Consider the following 12,696-nt stretch of genomic DNA (forward strand, 5'->3'; position numbering starts at 1 on the left):
TCTATATAAAAAGATAACAATGAGTATGGTGAATAGGCCTTGTCATTCTACGTGTAGTAATCTGTGCATTTTGGTCAGTAGTGTGTGTGTGTGTGTGTTACTCTGTCCTTCAGTGGAAATATATTTGTATTAATACTTCAATTGTGTGTGCAGGTATCCTTAATGTTTTAACGTGTCATTGCTAACCTGGTGGGGGAGGGGGAATTATGATGTATTTTGTGGATCTTGTATCAATCTGCTTCAATCAACTATAGATCCAGCTGTTTTTCTTTGGTGCAATTTATGTGAGGGTTGTGGCCTTGCACCTTATTGCACTGCACTTTCTCTGTAGCTGTGACACTTTACTCTGTACTGTTATTGTTTTTACGTGTACTGCGTCAATGCACTCTGTACTAACCCAATGTAACTGCACTGTGTAATGAATTGACCTGTACGATCGGTATGCAAGACAAGTTTTTCACTGTACCTCGGTACAAATGACAGTAATAAACCAATATCAATGCATTCTTTATTACAATTTTAGGCTGTCTGCCTTGGCTGGGGAATTGTGAGATTTTGAACAGTAGAAAGCCCAAGTGCACCAAATGTATAACAGACTCAAAGGGCAACGAAGGCTTGCTTGCATTGCCACAGGGCAGTGATACTTGGTAACATGAAGTATTTCCGACAGTCTCTGACTCTGTTAGTTTTTGGGGTTCAAATGTGCTTGACATTGGTGTGGAATAGGCACTGATGTTTGCAATTGATATCTCAAGGCTCAGTGGCCTTCATAGATTTTGCCTTGCATTCTCCCAAAATTGAATTTGTGGGAGAGTTTGTGGTGTGTCTTCTCAATGACAGGCATTCCATAAAAATCAAAATGCTTGTGCCCCGAATACTACCCTTCATCGTCTTGTACTGAATTGAGCCATGTTCCTTATGGATTCTGTCACTTGAGCTTCTCCTTTCACCCTTCAGAATGTTTATCCCTCATTTATTTGGTAGATGGGTTCTCTGCCAGATGGTACAGTTTTTCTTTCAATTCTGACAGTAGTCTAAGTGTCAGGCTCATTTCAACAAATAATTCTTCAATTTGGATCTCTATTGGAAGTATGCCATGTGGCAAAGAGCTGTGCTGGTTTGCATTCTGGAGATTATATTTCATGCAATTAATGTTTTTATTTCTTTCTCCACATCCTTAATCTGAAAAACAAAAGAACAGAACAAAAGAATATCTCCCCCACCAAACTCCTGCAGCACCTCTCTCTCACACAATGCATGCAGTAAGGCCCTTTGAAATCAATCAGGCATGTGTTACTGGATGGGTCCATCTAGCTTGATGCAAGGCTCTTTTTCCAGATCTGGAAAAAAAAAGATGGCCAGGTTTATTAAAAGTTGTGCCTTGTTCAATACAGACTGGTTCTCGGGACCTCTCAGCTGTGTACAGTGCCCCATGAGAAGAATGTGTCTGTGACTGAGCTTAAATTTCTTGTATCCTAAACTGCCCGCAAAACAGAGCAAGTTAGGATGACTCTCTTCCCCCTGCTGAATTACATCATCTTTTAACAAAAAAAAGACATGGTCTTTGCAATTTTGAGTGGGGCTGTTTGGTTGGGTGCTTTTTCTTAAACCACACAGGAATAAAATCAGTTTGAGGTCCTGTCATCATGCAGAGCTTTGCTGCTCGAGATGAAGTTTTCATAAGTGTTGTTTTGTAAGTATTTTCTTTCTCAATTGAACTGCAAATCTTTAAAGCTGGTGATGGAGGAGAGGGTACTTGCCTTGCACCAGGTTTCTGGTGCCGAGGGTCAGCAAAGTGATTCTGAGTAAGAAGTGAGCTTTGACTGAAGCAAGCTGAGTGATGGATTCCATTTCCATTCCTACTGCTTCTCCCATCTCTGTGGACTCTGAACTCGCGCCGCTGTGGACTCTATTCCCCTGCTGCAACCTCTGGTCTTCTGTTTAAAGATTTGGACATCTGCTCCATTTAAAATCGGTTGTAATTAGACAATACACATATATATTTTCGCTGTTTATGACGTAATTGCTTGGATGGACCCTAGCCTAACAATGGAGCAGAATGAACATGTACGCAGGAGGGAATTGCACTTCATATCCCGTTTCATCCCAACCTCCCATTGCTTGGCATGGTGGTTTGAGGCTATTCTTAAAGCTTAACATTCTAAGTTGGCCAAGCTACACGTCAAGTGTCGCTGACCGTCTTCGAATGAGGGGTAGATAAGGGTAGGCTATTGGAAGTGTAGTGTGTGTCCAAATGAAGTGCTAACTTTGTTGTGATTTGGAGTGAGCTCCTGACTTGATCTTTGAGTTAGGGCAAGAAAGCACTGGAACGAAGTGTATCAGTTCTGGGGTGCTATTGCATCATCATTCAGCACAGGACAGAGACTGGATCTTTGTTGCTCGGGATTGCCCGACCAAATGGAGACAGGTTGTCATTAGTTGTCACAGGTTGTGATGTGAGGTTGGAAGATAAAGTCAAAGTCAGATAGAACATCAAGGAGAAACTGACCATCTGGAATTGCAGTTAATCAGAGCATTATACTTAATTGGTCATTAGGCTGTCAACTTTGCAACTATTTAATCAGGGATCCTGAGAATTGCATATTGCCTTGTAGTTGGATTGATTGAGAATTTTGAGTATTTTGATGTTTGTAATTTTTCTTGGCAGCTTTGATTAATTGCTAATAAGCCTTTTTGTCTCTTGGTTTAATATTAAATGTGAAGGGAAGTATACTTGCCTCGTTTGAAATATACCACAAAAACTACAAGCAATCTATTACTTGTGTAAATCTCTCAACATTATTAACTTGTAGTTTGTTTGCCAGTTGCTGAATAAAGTTACAGAGAATCCTATTATTTTGAAAGAGATATGGTGAATTAAGTAATCATAATTTAGCTTGATGTGCTATTTTCACTCATGCACACTGATTCTTTTCATAATTTTGATTTGTAATGAATTACTTACAAACCATTTCAGTGTAATTATCTTTTTATTGATCAGACAGACAAATAGCAGCACTTAGTTAAACAAGCAGCAAAGCGTCTCAGCAATGGACAACAATCCCTACCAGATCATTAGGTTTCCATGTCAGTCCTGTGCAGTTGGCTACCTTTTTATTTGATCTTAGCCTTCAGAAGTGTCTGTTTTATGCAAAAATGGCCCCTGCCCAACAAAGGCCCAGAACACAATACTTTCAATGTTTTACATTACAGAATGCTTCTGCTGAATATTGTCGACTTTCACTAACTAACCTTATTTTGTTGCCAGGCTGTGTTTATACTACTGCTGATTACCCTGGATCTTCTTGAGCAATCATTGCTAAGATAGCCTTTCCAGAACTGATTGTTGCTGAGGCCCAAGTCTTGTTCTTAAGGCTGATCCGTTTTATTAAAACACTAGTTTCAACGGATGGCTATAGATCATAATAACCTGCTTCTATTTTGAAAATTAGGTTAGCCTTGGAAGTAATGTTAATGTGATTAAATATACTACCTCTTCTGAGGAATGTAACTTGTTTCTGAGAACTGACTCTAATCTGAAAGCCCAAATTCTGTATTTCCCCTCCTGCAGTTAACATGCAATTGTTGCTGGTTTAAGATTGAAGTATTTACTGCTAAATCATATGACTAAATACATTCTAATTAATGCTGTCAATTAAAACTGTTAACGTGATTTAAGTTTTTGTTTTAATATTGTTGTCACACCATGGGATTTTAAAAACAAAATTGGTTTTCAGGGATACATTGATCCCAGGGCATTGTCTTGAGTTTGGTTCTCTTTCCCTCCCTCTATCCCTCAACAACTGGTGTCTGTCCTAGTCCTTGGACATGTCTGATGTCAGGACCAAGGGCTGCCAACAGCCCGGTATGGTTGAAAGTTTTCCATATCCAAAAGTAAAATTGGCTGTATATGGGGTACAAAACTTGTTGTAAAGTAAATACATTGTGAGAGTGGGACCAGGAATCCCCTGGCTAATTGGGTCCTTGAAAAGAATATCTGGTGATGCCACCAGGCAGTCAGAGGCAATTTTATGGTGACCATGAGTGAGTGTAGGCTGAAGACCAGAGCCCGCCCAATGGCAGATCAGGAATGCACTTGGCTTGACAGCAGGATCCAGACTGGATCTGGACTCCATCAGAAACCCAAGGTCAGAGATCTAGCAATCATGTTATGCATGATTTGATCTTCTGTGCCTACACTCAAATCCCGGTAAGTATCCAGGTCTAGATCCAGTGATACTATACTGTGAGCACAGTCTTGTAACTCTGATGAGCATATAGTACTTGCTAGTCCTGACTGCAATTTGCAAGGCTCTTTTAAAGAACAGTGGCCTTGTAAGATTATTTGAATTACCATTCCTGTTCTGACCTCCATCATAGATTTTTACTCTTATTAGAGACACATGTATCTGCTGGAATTTCTCAAATAAAGTTGGTCTGTGAGGATTGATGAGCAGGGAATGTATCCAGAATGCAACGGAGCTTGCCCTTTGTCAGGATTGTGGCTTTTCTGTTGGTATTTTTTGACTGGCCTGGAATGTTGCTGCTTGGAGTTTATTTCTGAACCTAATGACACAGACATAGACTGCAGTGATTTTTAAAAAAAAGCAGAGTTTAGGAGTGGTAAACTGGCAGATCCTGCATTATATATTGTTATTTCTCTTTTACTTCGTATCATACAAAGTCCATGGTTACAAGAGACAGTTTGGCCCATTGAGCCTGTCTTGCACTCAGGACCTTGTGTTATATGCTGAGACTTGATGTGAATAAGGAGGTTTCAAGAAGATTAAGGCAAGCTTAGTCAGTGGGCAAGAGCATGACAGATAGCAAAAAAATGTGGAAGACTGAGAGGTCGTTCATTGTGGTACACAAAACAAGAAAACATTTTTTTTATCAGACAGTGATTGATTGGGAAATATTGAAGTGCAGAGGGACCTGAACATGCACGTCACTGAAAGCGAACAAGACAATTAGAAAGGTAAATGGTATGTTAGCCATTATTAAATGGGGACTTGGTTAGATTGCATCCAGAGTATTATGGGCTATTTTGGTCTCCTTAACTTAAAGGATATACTTGCCACAGAGGAAGTGCAGTGAAGATTCACCATTCTGGTTCCAAGTGTGGCGAGTTTACTGAATGAAGAGAGATTGTGGAGACTAGGCTTGTATTTTCTCAAGTTTGGAAGAATGAGAGGAGATCTTATTGAAACTTAGAAAATTCTTACAGGGCTTATTAAGCAAGATGAAGGGAGAATGTTTACCCTGGCTAAGAAGTCTTGAATCAGGGACACAGTCTCAGAATAAGGGGGAGGTCATTAAGGACCGAAATTAGAAGAAATTTATTTACTTAGAGAGTGGTAAATCTTTGGAATTGTCTACCTTGGAGGACTTGGTCATTTAATTCGTTCAGAATCGAGGTTCCCAGGAATCTCGGGAAATGGGGACAAGGCAGGGAACCAACTGAGCTAGAATATCAGCCATGATCTTGACGAATGGTAGAGCAGATTTGAAAGGATGGATGGCCTACTTTTCTTAGTAATGTTGTATGACTCTATCCAAAACAAGACTCATTCACAATAAGTCCCATCCACAATAAGTCCCACCCACAATCGCTCTTATTGTTGGAATACTCTATATTGGCAACCTTGTGTCTGCTTGGGAGCCCCTGGCAGCAGGCTTCACCATCACCTCCAGGGTTTGTTGGGTCCGATCTTTAGAGGGTGCGACATTGAACTCCCCGATGTTGTCCATCTTTGGGCAATTCTGTCCAACCACCCTGCAGCCTGATACTCCAGGACTGAAAGCGAGGGCAGCAGGAGTTAGGGCAGCAGCTAGAATTTTAATTAAAATTTTAGGCTGTCGCCTAATTTTCCAATAATGTGTAATGCATACTCAGTTGGGAAGTTTATTCACTCGTCACCTTATGGCCAGATTTCTTGGTGCAGGTTTATAGAGAGAGAATTGTCTTCAGAAATAGGACTTGGATATCGGGGGAAATGTATCAGGAGTGAACATAAATTGTCCTTTAACATTTTATTGAATTTCTTTCTCCCCCCCCACCCCTGTTCTCTGCAATCACAGGCATGCAGTAAGCCCCCGGAGGCATTTGGCTTTGAGCAGGCGGTCAGGGAGTACACTCTCCAGAGCTTTGGTGAGATGGCAGATAACTTCAAGTCAGATTACTTCAACATGCCAGTACACGTAAGTATGTTTGATAATGCTTAACTGCTGCTGGTGTGGAATCATTTCAATCAGAGCAGGATTATTTGTGCATTATAAACGAGTTCAAAATCTTCCCACAGCAGGTTGCAGTTAACTGAGACTTGTAGAATAAGATAATTATGATCTATTCATCCCTAACAAGTGCAAACTAGCATATGGGGTTAGAAATATAAGTTTTAATGCGAGTATACAAACAAAGCCCCTGTTACAGACAAATGAACCATTTCCTGCTTATCCTCCTTGTGAGCACGGGCCTATTGGCACTTCCAGGCCAGTATCATTGTGTTTGAGCAATGACTTGGGATAAGTGACCTCTGAATAAGATATTTGTCGTCTTCCCCTCCCTTAATTCCCAAATATCACGATGATTGTATAAGATTCCCTGTGGAAACACTATGACCCTGAAGCGTTGGGTTTAACAGCAGTAGTGGTTAGTTTTAATGAAAGGTTGTTGGACAGGAAGAAAGTTAGCTCATCGAAATAAGTATTCCAAGGGGCTTTTAATTATTGAGACAAGTTTGCAGTTTTTAAGCATTTCAATATTCTGCTTCAAGTATTCCTCCAGGTGGTTGATTTGTTGCAGTTCTTGCCCTGAGATGTTTGTGTATACTGTGTCCGTCATACACTATGACACTTCAGGCTTCTTCTTTGCAGCTGTGTTTGTCACTCAAGCCCCTCTTGTAGACACTGTCCTCGTCACCCCTCGTACGTACTGTGCCCACTAGTCTCTTCCCACTTATGAACGTCGTCCATCACTCTACATTTGCATGTACACCAGTGTGACTTCAACCCACCATGTACCAACGTGTCCCGTCACCTCTGACATTCTCATGCACACCGTACCTGCCACTCTCCTCCCACACTATGTAGAACATAGTGTACAACATGTGGCCACATGTAGTAACTGAGATCTTTCTGTTTCAATCCACCCTCAAACTTCCGGCATGGCAATGGAACTTGAGTAGATGTTTGGACTTCCTTTCCTAAGGATGCTGCACTTCATAATTCCAAGCTAATTGCCTTGTGGAGCTTGCACATTCTCTGTATGATTACTTGGGCTTTTCCCTGGGTGCTCTGGTTTCCCCCCACATCCCAAAGACATGCTGGTCGGTCGGTTAATTGGTTACTCTAAATCGTCCGTAGTGTGTAGGTGGGTGGTTGGAGCCAAAGGGTGTGTGTGAGAGAATAGATCACAGCAGAATAAGTGGAGGACTGGGATTGATGCGATTGCTCTGGGAACCACTATAGGTTCAAGGCAGGTTGCCATTCGTCTCAATGTCGTGAACTAATGTGAAAGTGTTTGCCCCCCGTGTAGCTCTTGGGACCATGTCTGTTGTGCTGTTCTGGTTTCTGGGCCACAGTTCTGACGCTGGGAATTTCCATGGGCTTGGGAGAAGAAGTTGTGTAGAATGGGAGCATTCTCCCATTCTGTGTCTGTGGTAATTGCAGAAATACCGTTGTATGGTGTTTCCGAGGAGGAATCCAGCAGAAATTTCTGGTCTGTTTCTTTGAAATGGAGCTCTGTTAGTTTTCAAAATAATTGCTATAAATTTGTTGAGGTAGTGCTGGGTGAAATATTTGCTTTTTGCTCCAGACCCCAGCTCTTTCGTTAATCTATTTGTCAGCTCCCTAGGTTAAGGTCAGAAAACGTTGTCTCTAAGTTAACCGGTTGGTTAACGGGGTGGGGGGTGGGTGGGTGTGGTTGTGATCTGGTTGGAAAAGATGATGTGTATGGTAGAAATGTGATGGATAAGGCAAAAAGAAGTTCAATATGTTCATACTTTCCAGTAACATGATTTGGAGAAGTGTTTTGGTATGGCTGTAATAATTGAAGTTCATTTTAATTTGCTAAAGAATGGATATTTTGAAAGTTTTTGTTAGGGTTTTGAGCCTACTGAACTGTCATTACTGTAAGTCACAAGGATTAACGCAGGCTAAAAACATTTTCAAGCATATTCTGCTGTCAAATGCACAAAGCCACAAGTAGATTCTCTGCAATTTAAATTGGCTTTATGTTTGGTATCTATCTGAGCAGAAACCAGGCTGTTGTTATTCTTGAACATCTCTGCTTAATTTACATGACTAAATATATCAGGATCTGGTTATGATTTATCAATCTGGCCCCTCCCTGCTCCACTGCACCCCCCCCCCCCCAAAAATAAAATTGTGCTTCACTGTTGTCCTTCACACACCCCTTTACCTACAGCATCCAACACTCTCAGAGCCACATGTGCATCCAATCCATCTCTGTCCATGTACGATGACTGTCCGACCCAGCTATCCACCATCCCTAGCGTACATCTCAATTCACTCCTTGTCATGTCTCCTGTGATCTCCATCTTCTGTCTTACCACAGCCTCTCTCATGTACGTTGTATCTAGTCCTCACTGCTCCCTGATATGTGCATACCTGCTTGTGTAGTCCAGCTCAATCAGTTGCTCCTAGATTCCCCCGCCATTTGCACTATCTTCCTTTCTCTTCACGTTTTGAGCATACATCACACCCCGCAGCCACCGTCTACCGTGCCTTTCCCTCCCAGCTCTCCCATGCATTTTGTTCTTGCAACCCTGTATCATGTTACTGTTACTAATGTGTTTTTTCTTTATATTCCCCATCTCCCTCTGCTCTGTTGTTCCCTCCTTTGTTTCTCTCTCATTCTCATCTTTTCACCTTCTTTGTCCCCTTGAATGTGTGTTTCATTCATTTGCTCTTGCCCCTGCCCTGCCCACCTCGCTCGCTGCCCCTTCACTCTGACCCATGCACTGTCTTGCCCTGGGCCACCTGCTCTCTTTCACTCCGGCCTACACTAATGTTGGCCTGCTCACTGCCTCTCCCGCTCTGGCCTATGCTCCCCTTTCCCCTTTCATGTGCAGATGGTCCCAACAGAGCTGGTGGAGAAGGAATTCTGGCGACTTGTCAGTAGTATTGAGGAGGATGTTATTGTGGAGTATGGTGCCGACATTACATCAAAGGAATTTGGCAGTGGATTTCCAGTCAAGGAGACCAAAAGGAGGCTGCTGCCTGAAGAGGAGGTAAGAGTTTATTGTTGTGTCCTTCGCTTTCTCCACTTGCACCACATCCACAAGTATCAACTTCCCAATTGGAAAAGAGTACCTAGGAACTGGATTGAATTGTGCTGGTTTCTTCAGTGCTGTGTTGGAAAATCAATTCAGCCTGGAGTATATAACAATTATAACTATTTCCAGATTGCACCATATCAATCGCAAAATATTCTGAGCATTTGACATTTTTGTTCAGAATCAGAAGTACACATGATGTAATTTAGTAGGTAATACTGTCTACTTGCATTGTCAACATAAATCTGAGCTCCCAGGTCCATTGGGTAACCTGAATGTTAACTTTAGTGTTTTGTCTGCAAGGACACCCAACTCCCTATGAACATCAGCATCTTTCAACGTCTCACCATTTAAAAAAAATACTTTGCCTTTCTATGTTTTTCTTTCAATGTGGGTGATCACAGTTACATTCCATTTACTATGTCCTTCCCCAGTCACTGAGGCTGTTTTTATCACCCTGAAGCCTTTCTATATGTTTCTCACAATCCACATTGCTTTGTATCATCAGCAAACTATTATACTTGGTCCCCTCATCTAAATCATTGACATAGATTGTCAACAGTTGGTGTCCCAGGATTGCTCCCTGCAACACATTGTTAATCCTGGCCTCCCAGCCCAAGAAAATGATTTGTCCATTCTCCTCTCCACATCCTTCACCAATGGCTGTATATTACATAGTTATGTGCCCTAATGTTTAATAATCTCTTGTGTGACATCTTATCAGGCAGTTTTTGAATGTCCAGATACATTATGTTACCTATTCTCCTAGTTATAACCTCAAAACATTCAAATATATTTTGAATTTTACTGCATCCGGTGCTCCTGGTGCGGCCTCCTCTACATCGGTGAGACCCGACGCAGATTCGGGGATTGCTTTGTCGAGCACTTCTGCTCCATTTGCTGTAACAGCCAGGATCCCCTGGTAGCCAACCATTTTAATTCCACTGCCCATTCCCACTCCGACATGCCTGTCCACGGCTTCCTCTACTGCCAAGTTGAGGCTAGACACAGATTAGAGGAAAGCATCTCATATTCCGCCTTAGTCTCCAATCTAATGATATGAACATGGATTTCTTCAATTTCCAGTAACTACTCCCCTCATCCCTGCCTTTTTTTATCCTGTTCCCCCATCCCTGCCTTTTTTATCGCCTTATCCCACTGGCCCCATCACCCCCTTCTCTTTCCCTTCCCCCACCCTCTCAATCTGCCCATCTCCCTCACATCCTCCCTCTGGTTCCCCTCCTCACCTCCTTCTCCCTTTATTCCATGGTCCACTGTCCTCTCCTATCAGATTCCATCTTCTTCAGCCCTTTGTCATTTCCATCTATCATCTTCCAGCTTCTGACATTCCCTCTCTCTCTCTTTCTCCCTCAGCTGCTTATCATCATCCCCCACCTCCATCGCCCCCCCACCCCCCCCCCCCCCCCCCCCCCCCCCCCCCCACCAAAACCTGGATCCACCTATCACTTGCCAGCTCTTGAACCAGCCAATCTCCCCACCTTTTATACTGACCATCTTTCCTCTTTTTTTCAAGTCCTGATGAAGGGTCTCAACCCGAAACATTGACTGTCCATTTCCCTCCATAAATGCTGCCTGACCTACTGAGTTCCTCCAGCATTATGTGTGTTGCTGTAGATTTCCAGCATTTGCAGTCTCTCTTGTGTCTGTATTCAAATATATATTTGTCAAACTTAATTTCCCTTTCATGAATCCATGAAGGTGCTACGAAGTACTTTGTTCCCACTCCTTAACAAATGATTCCAACATTTTCCCACGACTGATGTTAGGCTAAGAAGTCTGTTGTTTATTACTTTCTCTCTTCCACCTTTCCTAAATAGTGGGGTTACATTGCTGCCTTTTAATGTGTGAGAATTGTTCTAGAATCAACACAGTTTTGGAAGTTGACAAATAGTGCAGCCACTCTCTCCATTGCCACATACTTCAAAACCATAAGATGCAGGTCATCAGGCCCAGGGCATACATTGCTGTTCAGTACCATTAATTTCTCCAATATCAGTTTTTCACTATTTCTAATTTCTTTGAGCACCTTCTTTACTCCACATGTGTAGTGCTGAACTGGTTTTGGGAGTGTTTTCCAGACAGGTACAAGATAGCATTTCTCTGTCATTTCTCTTTTCCCGATATAATTTCTCCTGTATGTCTGCAAGGGACCCATGTCCATTTTTGTTAATTCTTTTTAATCTGTGTAAGCTCTTACAACTTACTACCCTTTTCTTGTATTCTAGTTTCCATTTCCTCATCAATGCCTTGGTCCTTCTTTGCTGAATTCAGAAAATTTCCCAAATTCTTAGGCTTGCTGTTCTTGGCAATGTAAAGAGCTTCTTTCCTTTGATTGAATACTGTCTATCTCTTTTTAGTGTGGCTGGACCACTTTTCCTGTTGAATTTCCTTTGCCTTTTGGGCATTATATTTCTTGTAAATGGCATTAAGTTTTTTAAATGTTAGCCATTACTTGTTTATTATTTTAGCCCTTTAATGTAGTTTCCCAATGTATCATAACAAATTCATGCCTCATGCCTTCATAGTTTGCTTTATTCAGAGTTAAAATCCTTCTTTCAGATTGAACTAAATCCTTACATAAAATTCCACTGCATTATGGTTTCTGTTCCCTAAAGACTCCTTTAGCTACCAACCTCATGATTCAGTACTGGATATAAAATATGCTGTTCCCTCATTGGTTTCTTAATGCACTGCTCAAGAAAACCATCTCTTGTTCACTTCATGAATTCATCCTCTACACTCTTACTGCTGATTTGGTTTTCTGAATTCTATGTCATTTAGAGTCCCCTTGATTTATAGTATTATCCTTGTTGCATTCACTCCTAGTTTCCTGATTGATGTGATTTCCTATATTACTATTACTTTGGGGATTTGTATACAACTCTCAGCATTATTTTCTGTCCCTTGCTGTTTCTTCTATCCAGTTTGTTATGAATGCAATGTGCATTAAGATAAAGACCCTTCAATTTTATTTTTGTGACAACTTTCTGTGCTTTGACTATATTTAGACCTATTCTGTCCCTTTCTGAGATTTTGCACTATTGCTTTGTGTGGGGTACATCATGCCCTCAATGATGGTGGAAGAGAAAGGACAGGAGAGCTACAATGAAAGGGGATTCTGTGGTTAGGGAGGCAGGTACAACTCCAGAATAGTGTATTGCATCATGTAGAGAGTTCTGAAGATGAATAGCCAAAGACAAATCAGAACATTTCTGACACAGGAGGGGGTAGTTCAGTGAACCATGATGGTCAGGAAAGTACTACCAAGCCCGTCTTCCAGCAGTTGATCTATTGACCTACAGGTCACGGCTGTTCACGTATACAGTCCAGCATTTAAGATGAAATACAAGATATTTATTAGTCACATGTACATTGA

General features: G+C 41.7%; 1 protein-coding gene across 3 annotated transcripts in view; it reads left to right on the plus strand.

Moving 5' to 3' along the window:
* kdm5a (lysine (K)-specific demethylase 5A) overlaps window positions 1-12,696 on the plus strand; it is a 160,308-nt gene that overhangs the window by 63,203 nt on the left and 84,409 nt on the right. For all 3 annotated transcript variants that reach the window (XM_052029933.1, XM_052029934.1, XM_052029935.1), the window contains 2 exons: window positions 6,082-6,201; window positions 9,096-9,254. In XM_052029933.1, coding sequence (XP_051885893.1) covers window positions 6,082-6,201; window positions 9,096-9,254 — 279 coding nt within the window. The remainder of the gene's footprint in view (window positions 1-6,081; window positions 6,202-9,095; window positions 9,255-12,696) is intronic.

The sequence above is a fragment of the Pristis pectinata genome, chromosome 15, assembly GCF_009764475.1.
Source record: "Pristis pectinata isolate sPriPec2 chromosome 15, sPriPec2.1.pri, whole genome shotgun sequence".
Lineage (NCBI taxonomy): Eukaryota > Metazoa > Chordata > Chondrichthyes > Rhinopristiformes > Pristidae > Pristis > Pristis pectinata.